The sequence below is a fragment of the Aquarana catesbeiana genome, linkage group LG03 (genome assembly GCF_042186555.1).
Source record: "Aquarana catesbeiana isolate 2022-GZ linkage group LG03, ASM4218655v1, whole genome shotgun sequence".
Classification (NCBI taxonomy): domain Eukaryota; kingdom Metazoa; phylum Chordata; class Amphibia; order Anura; family Ranidae; genus Aquarana; species Aquarana catesbeiana.
Window position 1 is genome coordinate 655,496,477 of NC_133326.1, and position 14,495 is coordinate 655,510,971.

Sequence of the window (14,495 nt, forward strand, 5' to 3'; positions counted from 1 at the left end):
CTCTTGATTCATTTAGGTGGGTGTGTAATCAGAGCTGGAGCTATTGTTTTTTTGTTTTTTTAAGCAAAGCATCTAAGTTTTACATGTAAAAACTAGGGTTTTTTTTTTTTTAGCGTTGCACATTATATATATAGAAACGTATGCAAAACCCTACGATTTTCCTTTAAGGTGTTTACATTACCTCATTTTTCTCCAGGCTGTACTCCTCCATCATTTTGTCACCCTGTTCCTGGAAAGTGATGATGATCAAGGCTACAAAAATGTTGACAAAGAAAAAAGGAAAGACTACAAAGTAAACTACATAAAAGATGGACATTTCCATGCGGAATCCTGGCCTGGGTCCTTGATCTTCATAAGTGGCATCCACAGAGTGTCTGAGTACACTGCAAGAGAAGAGAGAAGAGCGGGTGTGTGAGGTGCTACCAGTACACTAAGGTATGGGTTCATTTCTGTTTTAGGTACTGTATATAGGGTGAGACTAAGGGGAAATGCAGCCAATGAACAATTTCATTGTTCATCATTTAAGTGGCCTTAAATATGATAGGTTACTGTGGGTAGTTATAAAAAGTGACAGTGAGGCTCCGAAAAATCTACATACATAAAATAGCGTGCATAAATGAAATGCTTTTTATACTTATATATATATTTTATATTAATTTATATTTATATTACTTATTATATAATTTTTTTTTTATATCTGCATATAAGGTTGACTGATTACCTTACTTTATGCTAGCTGCTTTTTTTGCTTGTTTGGAGCGCTCACTCATATTATTACACACCTAGTGTGGGTAGTTACACAGCTCGTTGCACAATCTTCTAAATAAAGCTGGCCTAACATCAATTAGACTTTCACTGAAAGGATATACCAGTATATCCATTAAGTCATATCCATTTCTTGGCCAGTTCTCTGGACACTATGTACAATACGCTTGAGAGTATTTTCCAAAAATAAGAAATATATTGGCAAATATTGGCTCTAATAGGCTTCAAAAAAGGGTGGGCTCGGGGCGCAGAGCAGTTGTGTGACGACAGCAAATGAATATTCACTATTTTCACACTAAATCTCCGCCCCGCCAATCAGGAAGCAGGTTGTGAGACTCGTTTCCCAATTTGCCAAAATGTCAGGCGATGCTATTGGACGCCTAGCGCCTAAGAGGAGGAGAGAGGAGACACGTATAGAAAGCACTGGGGGAGAGGACACCGGAGCCCGCCACACTAGAGGACACCGGAGCCGCTGCCTGCAGCCTGTCGCCCGCCATGCTGGAGGACACTGGTGCCTAGATAGGTTAAGGCCGGACCGACCGGCAGAAAAGACAGCCGGGGGGTGTAATGCGGCACCTCCGGCCTCCGGCGGGGTGGTTGTTTGCCACCCCCCAAAAAAAAAAAAACACCAGCCACCACTGTGCACAACTAACTGGCATGCAGGTTTCAAGACACAGCCATTGGCTGAAAGGTGAGTGATTTCATCCATGTGTTTAGCTGTTTCCTTCGAATTCTGTTTTAATGGATTTGAAACATATTTCTTGATTAATTGCTCCTCTTCACCACAACGCTGACTATGCTAATATATTATGTAATATATTTGGCTTTTTAGTTTTGTAGTTTCTACCTTACTGGATGCAATTTGAATGGATTGTTTAGGTGTGCCCTTGCACTTCATAGAGTTTGACAAATACTGGAGATTGTGCAGGTATAATAAGATTTACTGTGGTTGGCATCAAAAAAGGAGTTGTGTTTTAATGGATTTGGTTACGTTTCAGTGGATTTGCTGCAGCTAATGTGAGGGGGAAAAAAAACTACAAATGCAAACTTTTTTTTGCTGTCTGTTTTGCAATTTTTTTATACATCACTTTCTCTGCACCTCACACAGTTGTAGAAAAGGAAGACAGGAGTTCTTACTCTGGCCATCCCTCTCCTGTAGACACAGTGAAAAGGGTGAGCAGCGCCCACAAGACATTGTCATAGTGGAATGCCCACTTCTTCCACTCCCGCTTTTGTGCCTTTACTTCATTCTTCTCATACACCAGGTATTCTCCCCTAGGAACATAGAGACACAATTACATATGGTAGGCAGGATTACACAGCATTATAGTGAGATAAAAGGCAGCTGTTAGGGCTCATTTACACCACATCCCTATATTCCCTGTGCGAGCCCTTAGATCAGTCTTATTTGGAAACTGATCATTATCGTTATATTGTAAGACCAAATCACCAGAGGTCTTCAAAATAAAACTGTCACTTTACAAATGGTAAATAAAACTTTATAACTAAATATGCCTAATTGTAGATTTGGTTTTGGTATATATCTTACGCATGCTTCTAGGGCTTAATACACATCACACATATAGAGGATCAGAGTCAGACTAAGTACTAAGTTAGCCACACAGAATCCAAAAACCCAAATATATAGTACAGCAAAAAGGTTCCTCACCTGCAGTCTCTCTGAAATTCCTTTGATTCATCTGTGCAGTAGAAAAACTTGCCCTTGAAAAGCTGGACAGCAACCACAGCGAAGATGAACATAAAAAGCATGTAAACTATAAGGATGTTGAGGACGTTCTTGAGAGAGTTCACCACACAGTCAAACACAGCCTGAAAGATAAGAGACTGCCATGTTACTGACACAGAAGGCTGCAACCATAATGAAGCGTTAATTATGTAAAATTGTTATCAGATACCTACCGTAAATTTTCCTTTCCTGGCCTATCCTCACATCAGCACACAATGGGTTAACTCCTTTTCTGGAACCCACAAGACCACCTCTTCCTAGCTCAATAAAAGGCAGCCCCTCCCCAACTGAAGTGTTTGATAACCTAGCCTGCGGTAGGCTACCAGGGAGGGAGTACTGTGCTGACGTGAGGATAGGCCAGAAAAGGAAAATTAAAGTAAGTATCTGATAACTATTTTCTGTTTTCCTAGCCAACCTCATGTCAGCACACAATGGGATATAACTAGCATAATAAATGAGCGGGAGAGAACACATTAAAAGACACACTTACAGTCAAAGAAAAGCTACTAAAGACAAAAAAAATTATGTCTCTTGCCCCAAACTTTGCAGAACTAACTGAGCGCATGTCTAGCTTGTAAAGTCGAATGAAGGCAGCACAAGAACTTCAGCTAGTCGTCTTTCATATATCTTCCACTGAACTCTTGGCATAACTGCCCCAAAAGCTGCCACCCCTCTGGTCGAATTAACTTGCACCTGTTCCAGAGCAGAAAGACCTACTTTCTGCATGCTAATTTAATCACCCTGGTAATCCAATAGAAGCAGGGCCGGATTTGCCACAAGGCCACCGAGGCCAGGCCTCGGGGCGGCAGTGGTGCAGGGGTGGCACCGCTCCTACGGCGACTTCACGGCCACCCCCCCCCTTTCGGGCTGCCTATTAAAGTCTATTAGGGGCACCGGTGCCCATAGAAAAGATGGCCGCGAGCCGACCACGCAACTGCGCATGCGCCAATCCGCAGCCTGCCGGGCTCGGGAAAGCTCTACGCGCTTGGCCAGGCGGCGCATGCGCAGTAACGTGATTGCACAACCCAGCGCCATTTTTGAAAAATCGAGAGTAAGTCTCCAACCTGTGGGCTGTGGCGGAGGCAAGTAATGTCAGCGGTGCGGCGGCGGGAGAGAGAGATGACATCTCTCATTGCCCGCACCACTGTTCCACCCTCCTCCATCTGGTGGCAGGCAGCAGCATGGCAAGTGACATCCCCATCTGGTGGCAGGCAGCGTGGCAAGTGACATCCCTATCTGGTGGCAGGCAGTGTGGCAAGTGACATCCCCATCTGGTGGCAGGCATAGTGGCAAGTGACATCCCCATCTGGCGGCAGGCAGCGTGGCAAATGACATCCCCATCTGGTGGCAGGCAGCATGGCAAGTGACATCCCCATCTGGTGGCAGGCATAGTGGCAAGTGACATCCCCATCTGGTGGCAGGCAGCATGGCAAGTGACATCCCCATCTGGTGGCAGGCAGTGTGGCAAGTGACATCCCCATCTGGTGGCAAGCATAGTGGCAAGTGACATCCCCATCTGGTGGCAGGCAGCATGGCAAGTGACATCCCCATCTGGTGGCAGGCAGCGTGGCAAGCGATGGTGGCATGTGACACGCTCAGGGCTCCCAATGATTCTGCATTATGGTGAGTTGAACTATTTCATTTTATATTACAATGTAGTGATAGAAATAATGTGTTTCAATCATCCTAACACCATACCAACCATGGTGCCAGGGATGATTGAAGCACTAACACCAGCCATTGCCCTGAAAAATTGCCCTGAAAAATCCTTACCCCTCGCGCGCTTACCCTGAAGTATTTTTAGTCTGTACAATTAAAGCCAGTTATTTTCAGTGTTCTCATGTGTGGAGATATGTTTTTAATTGATCTATTGTAGCAGCCATCGATAAAGGATGAGAATGGTGGTGTGTGTGTGTGTGTGTGGGGGGGGGGGTGTCGGGTCGGCATTGAAGGACCCGGCCTTGAGGCGGCAAAGGGAGCAAATCCGGGCCTGAATAGAAGATGGCTTTTGAGGACCTGATGGCAAAACGAAAAAATTATCCACTTTCCTCATGTCCTTTGACCTTTGCAAGTACACTGTTAGCAACTTAGGGGGGCGGGGCCTGGAGCACGATGGAGTAGGATGCATGTGAGGAGAGCTTCGTCTTCACCGCATCCTTTCTCCGGTATCCTAGCAGTAATCCTGCACTCAACTTACCCAATTTGGACTTGAGAGGACCCTCACACCCTGCTCATCATACCTCCCCCAATAAAAGTATCCGAAGCCAGTTCAAAATTGGAGAAATTTTGGCTCAAGGAGCAGGATGCTCCAGAGACGGCTAAATTCCTGGATGTAATCTCTACGTGTCAAGCGACGCTTACAACTAAGATCATGGAAGTTAAAATGTATGTTTCTTTTCTGCCTTTCATAACCTGAGAGACAGGGTCACTGAGGCTGAGAGTCTCATAGGCAGAGCGGAAGACATGCTGCACCCACTCCAACACTCTTCACATGAAGCATCAGGTCCAACAGCTAACCCAGAAGCAAGATGATATGGAGAACCATCTCCGATGCAGTAATCTTCGCTTTGTGAGCCTCCCGGAGGGTGCTGAGGGCATCGGCCCAACCTCCTTTCTCGAGAACCTCCTGATTAACATTTACAGCAGGGCCGCCTTTTCCACCACATTTGTGGTGGAACGGGCCCATTGTTTGCCTGGTCGTCCCTGCCCCAAGGAGCACCACCACGCACCTTCATAGCCAAGATGCTCAAATATAAGGACCGGGAAGCAGTTCTTTGCCGGACCAGGGAAAAAGGCAATATTCCTTTCCAGAATGTCAAGGTGGCAGCTTTTCAGCACCAGCAGGACAGTTTTGATGATGTCAAACACTGTCTCTGTGTTCACCACGTCAAGCATGCCATGCTGTACCCTGCCAGGCACATTTGTGGTGGAACGGGCCCATTGTTTGCCTGGTCGTCCCTGCCCCAAGGAGCACCACCACGCACCTTCATAGCCAAGATGCTCAAATATAAGGACCGGGAAGCAGTTCTTTGCCAGACCAGGGAAAAAGGCAATATTCCTTTCCAGAATGTCAAGGTGGCAGCTTTTCAGCACCAGCGGGACAGTTTTGATGATGTCAAACACTGTCTCTGTGTTCACCACGTCAAGCATGCCATGCTGTACCCTGCCAGGCTCCGGGTGGAAGTGGAGGGCCATGTCCACTTCTTAAATTCTCTCCTGATTAGTTTAAATTCATGAGTACCTTCCCAGATATGAAGGCGGAGAGCCTGATTCTCTCCTGGACAGTTTAAATTCATGAGTACCTTTGCACCCTGCCACTCTTTTCCATCAATTGCTTACTGCACACTATAGCAAGTGCCCCTTTCCCCTCTCTTGTCTTCCACTGTTACTTTACCTTGGATCCTATGTCTCTCTGGACCCCTTTGTTTGCTGACTCCTTATATACTCTGTGCTTCACCTTACACTCAGTGAGAGGATCATCTCCTACGTACACTGCTCTTGCTTCTACTTTGTGAATGGAACCCTCATGCTCACTACTTGCTTCATCCCTAGAATTTTGTCTGACCACTCTCCATACTGGGTGCTATTGGCCCTGGATTCTCCCTTACCAAGGCCCATTTGGAGTTTGAACCTCTTTTGGTTGATGGCCTTTGGAGACCGGTAGGAGATAACCTTGGAATGGCAGCACTTCTTCCATACCAAGAAAGTCAGAGACGGGGGAGGTGCCAACTGAAAGAATCCTACTGGTTTCAGTATGTTTTGTGTAAGGTGTAAAACTCACAGGTCCATGGGGTGGAGGTGCCCATCAATAATAAAAATGTCCTGGGGTGCTCTGATGCCACTCTGCGGGCTCCGGTATCGATCCCTCGGCTGTGGGGGTATTGGATTCCGTCACAGGCTTCTGTGCAGTATCCACTTGACAGGAAGTTCCACGCTGACCAGTCTGGAACGCGGAAGCGGACGTGACGTCACCACGGCAGGGCAGGCATCCAGGCTGAGGATTTGCTATGCATGCCCATCTAGCATCTTGAACTGGCTAAGCAACAGCTTTTTTGTAAACTGTTAGCAACTTGACTATGTCTAAGAAACTGCAGTCTTCCTGATGTGTACTCAGTGACCCTTGTGTGAAAACTTGGAGCGACTGCCTCCCAGTTTTCCTGGAACTGGATATCACTTTAGAGTTGAGCTTTGGAGATGGACGTAGTAGTAGTATCCGTCAAAAAGACACAAAAGGGGTCTTTGCAGGAAAGTGCTGCAATTTCCTTCTGTCTAAAGAAATTGCTGTCAGAAGAACTTGCTTTACTGTGAGGAACCTCAACGAAAATGAAACTATTAAAACAAAGGGTGCCTGCACCAGTGCTTTCAGAACCAAGCCTAAGCCCCACTAAGGGAACAAGGATTTCCTTGGGGGTCTATACGGATTGCCACCTGCATGAAGCATCTGGTCGATGGCTCTTCCACCCATCTGCAGCCTGAGAAAGAGAATAAGTCACAGATCTGTACTTTAATTGAGTTGTATGCCAGAGCAACATCTTGCACTTATTCTAAAAAGTTCAGGATATGGGCTAGAGCTGGTGACACAGGAAAGAAATCTTTGCCAAGCAAATAAAAAATAAACTTCCTTCATATCCTCTCCTATGTAGCGTTCATGGATGAGCTTGTGGCCTTCACCGAGGCCTGGACAACCTCGAATGAAAATCCCTGCACCTGTATTCTGGCTAATTCAATAGGCAGGATGTTAAATGTAGTCTCACTGAACTGGGGTGCTACCACTGACCTTGGTATAAAAGATCTAATTTTACTGGAAACAGGATTGGTGGTGCTGATGACATCTGGAGAAGCAGCGAAAACCAAGGCCTCCTTGCAAGGTGGAAAGCACCAGTATGGCATGAATGTGTTCTGTCCAAAGTTTCAGAAGCACCTTCATATTTAAGGACACCGGAGGAAGACAAAGACCAATGGAATATCCCATGTCACTGTGAGCCCATCTTGTATCACGGAGTCTTGGCATTTGTACCTTGTTGCAAATATCGCAAGCTTTGCGTTCAGTGAAGTCCCCATGAGAACTACTGCTAGAATGCCCCATAGAGCCATTATTGGTTTGAGGTACTCATCGTTGGAAAATAATTTGCCTAACTGATCCATTTGTTTTTCTGCTTTCCCGACAAGTAGACTGCCATTAAATGTCTGAAAGTGGCTCTCCTCGCAGCGAAAAGTTTCTGTTGTTAGCTGTGCCAGGAAAAGACTTTTCGTGCCCCTTGGCAGGCAAGGTAGGCTAGTACTGTCTTGTTGTCAATCATCAACTTCACTCAGGACCCCGTAGAAAAGTTCCTGAAAGGCTTGCAATGCTAGAAAAGCTGCCTTCCATTCCAGACAGTTGGACAGTTGGAGTATCTGCATTCCACAGGGCTCCATCAGCCTTACACCTGTCTCCTCAGACTGGAGAGAGACTGGCATTTGATGTCAGAGTTATCCAATCTCCTGGCACGCTACAGAAGAAGCACACTGGTGATGTCCAAAATTCCCAATGAGGGAATCCAAAGATCCCAATGAGGACAATGCAATTCCTCGTTGACAATGCTGTCTCCATGACTCTTCGTACACATATTTTCATTTTGGAAATTTTGCAGTTTTTAACAATGACTTGACTTATTCGGGTATCAAATACTATTCCAAGATCCCTCATATATTCAGAAGGGGTTAACTGCCTCTCTCCATTTGTTCTCTAGACGACCGAACTTGGAAAGGACAAGGCGGTGATGCTTCCCCAGCTCCTGGCTTAAAAGTGCGACAATCAAAACATTGTCCAAGTAGTGGTAGAGCCTTATCCCCCAAAAGACGAATTACTGCCACCACTGCCAACAAAATTGAAAAGATTCATGGTGCTGTGGCAATTCTAAAAATGGCAGACACCTGAACTGGAAGTAAGATCTGGCTCCGCACTGATCAGTATATGGAATTATGCATCAGCCAGGTCGATTAACACTATGACTGTCAGCAAGGGCTCCCATCTTGAATCTGTTGGTATGTACCATTTTGATTTCTTCAAACCTAGAGAGGTCGGAAGCTCCTAATGCCTTGGGTACTACAACAAAATGGAGAGAAAACCCCTTGTTCTTCTGGCGGTATGGCCTTGTTGCAACATTATTCTTATACATATTCTTGCAAGAATTTGTTCTTCTTGAGATCTGTTGGTCATGAATGAAATGATTTGGTGGTAGACTTTGGAATTCTCTATTGTCTTCTAGACCCACCGGCCTTTGATGTTTTGTGTCTAAACCCTCTAGAAGGAGGCTATCCTGGCCTTGCCAGAAGAGACTTGTTTGGTGCACTTCAAAAGACTTTCCAGATGTCTTAATTGCCTGCTCTGGATTTGATTACATGTAAAAAGGAACTTCAAGCTGCAGCCTGGCCTATAAGATTTGGCCTCCTGAACCCTTCTGAAGTTTGATTTACTTGACCGAAAAGGCAGCTGCTTCTTTTTATTAGACTGTGGCCACTGTCCGGACTTTCCTCTTGTCACTCGCTTAATTGCGTCGTCCAGTGTCTTGTATTAGGTCTATCGCAGCCTCCGCCAAAAGTCAGCCGCTAGGTTTAGAATAAAAATAAATAAAAAACAGGTACGCTGTCTTTTTAAGACCCATCTGCCTCAATCCATTTACTTCAGAAGCAGCAGCAGGTGAGCCCTGGCACCACTTCGAGAGGCAGACAAGACAGGAGGACTGTCCAGCTTCCAGGAGGACACAGCACAGCAGGGAAGCACCAGCAACAAGTCTTTATACCTCAAAAGAGAAAACTGGCAGGACTGCAAAGAGAGAGAAGCCAGTTAATTTGTCGACTTCTAAGACTGCTGCTGTTTGGCGACTGGCGGTCACTATCCCGCATCGCCCCATCTCCCTGCCCTCTGGGACATCATCCACAGTTGCTCTCAGACTGAAAATAAAGCCAGGAGAGCAGTGTGGCACGGTGCCTATGCAAGACAGTAAAAACCCCAAGGGAGAGACAAATTGTGACTTTATAGAGCCTACTAATACCACATCTGTACAATACCAATGATGTTTACGCATAATTGCCTGCGCCCCAGCACCCAGTTTCAGGAAGGTTTACTTCCAATAAACTGGGTCTTCCAACACCAGGAACTGGAGGGGTAAGTGCAGCAGGGGAGAAATACTTGCAGCAACCAAAGTACTTACCACCTGCAATCACAAGGTGGCCTGGAGCATGACCACAAAAGAAGAACACTTCAGTTGGGTAGGGGCTGACTTTTATTGTGCTAAGGATAGTTGGCCCTTTGAGTTCCAGAGGAGGAGTTAACCCGTTGTGTGCTGACGTGAGGTAGGCCAGGAATGGCTGTTGTACTGAATTTGGGTGATTATTCATAAATCCGCTACAGAAGTACAGGACCAACTCTGGTAGTTGGTGACCTTGCAGAACAGCGAACCAATGGACTGAAACCAAGTAGCGAACAAGAAGAAGGTGTTAAATAATGAATGCATGCACCTGAATTGATTCCCAAGGCACATTCTTCAATGCCGTTTTTAAGCTACTTCTGTGTGTGTTTGAGTTTACTCCGAGTGCTCTGGTTTCCTGTCACAATCCAATAATATACCAGCAGGTTATTTGGTTTCACCCAAAGTGGCCTAATGAGTGCATGAGTATGACTCAATTAAGTATTCAAAGGTCTTTTTAAAATACTGTGTAAAAAAAAATCTCAGCATCATATAAGAGAGTAAAATCAGCAAAATATCGCTCCAAAGCTAATCATACACCCAGGGAATATTGAAAATCTTGCATGTCTCCAGATGGAAATGCACACTCCACTCCTCTGCAATATCCAGGTGCTGGTCTGGCCTGCTTCAACCAGTATATCATACAAATGGCGGTGGATGGAATTACATTTTGAACAATGCTTTTTAAAATAGTTTTTGAAAAGCACAACAATGCTTGGAGACAACATTTCAAATACACAGGTATATTATGTAGAGATAGCCAAACATGATTTTTCATTTTCAGAATATGTTGTTAAGTGAATATTCTAGAAAGTCAAAGGTGATCATTTTACTGCCCTGCCTTACAATATAACATCTGCCAGAAAGATATATATATATATATATTTTTTTTTTGCAAGACATATCACCAACCTTCAGTTTGGGTAACCGTTTGATGGTCTTCAGAGGTCTGAGAACCCGAAGAACTCGCAGAGATTTGATTGTGCTGATGTCCTTTCCTTTACTTCCACCTCTGTTGTGAAACCGTAAAAGAAAAGAGAGAAAGAGAGGAGAAGAGAGAGGAAGAAGCAGAAGTAATCAAGGGATAGTCAGATTGAAAGGCAATGAAGAAGAGTCAGGTTCTCAGAGAAAAGAGTTACGGGTATAGAATCACAAAGGAGATTAAGGCACAGAAAGCATAACAGAAGATAAAAAAGGTGACGCAGAAAGGAATCATGCACATATAAAGTAATGAAAGATAGACAAGTCAGAAAATGAATAAAGATGAGATAAGAGGACAAGAGAGCAGCAGAAATTGTAGACAAGAAAAAGAATGGAAGAGATAGAAAAGAAGAGAGATGTGGATAGAAGAGGAGATGAGAAAAAGAGAGAAGAATACTGTTAGCAGAGCTGGGTATATTCAGTCCCTAGTGCTCACATGTAGAATTCTCTCAGGAGCATTTACCAGCTGTTCTGATACCACATCTGCCCCTCTGGGTCTAAATCTACATTACTGAACACACAGCAGGAATTCCTGGTTGTTTTCATTGAAGAAAACCTTACAACGACACTTTATCCCCACTAGCAACAATCTCAGCAAATGTCTGATACTCCTGAGGAATCTGATCGCTGCTGCCAATGCAATGCATCTCGTAGGCTTAACTGCCTCCTACGTGTCATACCTTACCTGGCAGGCAGTTAAAAGGACACAGTAATTAAGACCAGTCATACACAGATCAAGTGTTGTATTAGCTAACAACAGAAAAACTGAGGCGGTGTATATGGCAAAAAATCCTTGGAGATTTTCAAGAGGTTCCTCAAGCAAGTAAGAAATGCCAAACATTAAATCTCAAATTCACCTTTTTTTAATTATCTAAGGCTGCATTCATACCTTCGCGATGCGTTGCATTTTCTTTGCCACGTTTTTTGGCATTTTTGTCATGCAACAGCACCCAAAAAAAGATTTCTCTTTTTTGGGTGAGCAAAATAGGGATTTAACCCCCTACCCGGTCTTTACACCTGTACAAGTCTAATGGGAAATTTCCGTTCACCCCGGCTCAGCCACAGAGTGCTTGACCTAAAGGAAAATTTAGCAAAGCACTATGTATACCGAAACTGAACACATAATATAACATAATTCGATTTCAGAGAAAAAAAACCCTCTAATCAGGATTTACATAAATGCACTCCAGGGGTAATTGCTGAGCACCAGGGGAGACCTGCTATGGCAAAAGGGACATTCAAGTGACTTTACTTTTTCTGCAGGTACACTTTAACACTTAGCTCCTCCTGTCTGTGATCTAAATCCTTCCATACATTATACAATGTTATTGTACAATTTTCCTTTAGATTTACCAAAACCATATAATATGAGATATTTTTTTCCTGATCTTTGCAGTAGAAAAAAAAACAACCAGGGATGCTGATGTTTAGGAGACAGGGCATGTTCTGCATCTTGGGGGCTGGTTGTCTGACAGAAGCTACCTAGATGAGCTGCTCAATCCCAGGATTGTTAGGACAACAAACAGAGAAGCCTGGGGGCACTTCTTTTGGAGGACCTTATATAAAACATTTTTGCAATGTGTTTAGCTTGCCAGGATTTGAAAATAGTGACCCAGCAATTCCTAAATGCGTTAGATGTGTTAGATTTTAATTGCATTGGAAAAAGATCTGAGCTATTATGGTCAGTCTAACGCATGGCTCTCGATCACCCTTGTGGTTATAAGATTATGTCTGCAAAGTGATGAAGAAGAAAGAGACAGACTGAAAAAGGACAAATGGACATTACCGCTGGTTGCTCCTGGAGGAGGCAGCCGGTGTAGGAATGAGAAGCAATTAATCACACAAACATTGACATGACACCACAAACAACTTTATAGTGGACATGGAACACAAGCTAAATCAAGTGAATGAACCATCTGTGGATCAGGAGCTAGACCAATCATGCTCTTCTAGACCCCCACTTTATAATACTCCGTGAAAACTGACAAATGACAATTGCATGGACAATGCATTAACTAACAAGGGGTTTTGGATAAAATACAATTCCTTTATGTTTCCTAAACTATAAAGTGCCATGTGTAAATGTGTGGTGGAAAGAGTTATCTGTTTCCCTTAGCAGCTATAGTCTTCATTTCCTTCTTCCTTTGCAGGTTGGTAAATGAAAAGGAGACAAGCTACAACAGGCAACACAGACAAATATTGCTTTTTATACATTCACATATGTAGCCAGCTGTCTCTAAAAAGCTGGCCATACACGTGACAGCTTTCAGACAATTTCAACCACTTTCAATTGGCCTCTGTCGATGGGCAAATGCAGCTTGATTCTGACATCAGTTTAAGGTGCTTCTAATAAAATTCAGAGTTTACAGACAGGTGCAGACTTGAATAAAGAGAGAAACAGTTCTGATGTAAATATAAAGCTGTGGAATTGTCAAAGTCATAATGAGAATTTAGGCAATTGTTATGTTATTAGTATGTGAAGACATTTCTCAACAAATAACAGTGTACTTTTTATTGTACCATAATTAGCACATCGATATGATCTTAATGAGTTGTTAACATTAACACTTTAGAGACATTTAAATGCATGGGCCCAATCGTGGAACACTGCCAAGACATAACGACATTCAAACAGTTTTTTTTTTCAGAAATGAAAAGTTTGGAAAGACGGTAACAGTGCATTAGTACAGTATATGAAAGATAAAAGTGTCCCAATACCATTAAAGTTTACCTTTATTAAAATGCAACAGTAAAAGCCTGTGCCTGCCTTAGCTATGAATGAACAATATTTCTGGTACATTTTTTAAAGCAAATCATCTATTGGACTAAATGTTATGAATCTATTTGGATACAACCTCCCAAAATTACAGGGACCTATTAGCTGTATCTTACTAAGGTACAGTATATGAGCCAATGTAGATAAAGGGGGAGGAGACATTTACTAAGATGTAGTCCTCATTTATCAAAGTGCGTGTGAGAGTAACTTTCTCAGTTCTGCATTTACGTTAGTAGCCGAGGAGGAAAGGGTCCCAAAGATTCTCATTGCATCAAATTGGCACAGAAGAAGGTGGCACACAGACATAATCAGACTCCTGGAAGACAAGCCTTGGCGTCTTCCAAATAGACAAGCCTTACTGGCCATGGCCCCCTGTTCTATCCTGTTTCTCAGTCCCTGACTTTAATGGCATTGCTGTTGAAATGCATGTGCTTAAGGATAGAAGCATATCTGACTTGGTCATTCCCACCTTACTCAGAGCAAGAAAATCCAACTCCTGCAACATGTACCATCGCACATGGAAGACATACTGTATTTTGCCTGGGGTAAGGACAGAACCCTAGAAAATAATCTAATACAGCGTACACACGGTCGGACTTTTCGAACCGGACTGGTCCGACTGACGCCGACGGACCAAATCCGGCGGACAATCCGATCATGTGTGGGCTTCACCGGACCTTCATATTTCCAGTCGCAAATCTGATGGACTTTAGATTTGGAACATGCTTCAAATCTTTACGTCGTAACTCCAGACCCAGAAATTCGCTCGTCTGTATGGTAGTCCGACGGACAAAAACCGACGCTAGGGCAGCTATTGGCTACTGGCTATCAACTTCCTTATTTTAGTCCAGTGTACGTCACCATGTACGAATCCGTTGGACTTTGGCATGATCGTGTGTAGGCAAGTCTGTTCGTTAAAAAGTCAGTCGGAAGTCCGTTAAAAGTCCGTCAAAAGTCCGCCGGAAAGTCTGTCCGACCAGTCCGGTCGAAAAGTCCG

General features: G+C 44.0%; 1 protein-coding gene across 7 annotated transcripts in view; it reads right to left on the minus strand.

Annotated features, from left to right (window-relative positions):
• The window catches only part of CACNA1A (calcium voltage-gated channel subunit alpha1 A), a 363,579-nt gene that overhangs the window by 168,211 nt on the left and 180,873 nt on the right, over positions 1 to 14,495 (minus strand). For all 7 annotated transcript variants that reach the window (XM_073622743.1, XM_073622741.1, XM_073622739.1 and 4 more), the window contains 4 exons: positions 10,654 to 10,753; positions 2,435 to 2,595; positions 1,903 to 2,040; positions 182 to 383 (listed from right to left, as the gene is read on the minus strand). In XM_073622743.1, coding sequence (XP_073478844.1) covers positions 182 to 383; positions 1,903 to 2,040; positions 2,435 to 2,595; positions 10,654 to 10,753 — 601 coding nt within the window. The remainder of the gene's footprint in view (positions 1 to 181; positions 384 to 1,902; positions 2,041 to 2,434; positions 2,596 to 10,653; positions 10,754 to 14,495) is intronic.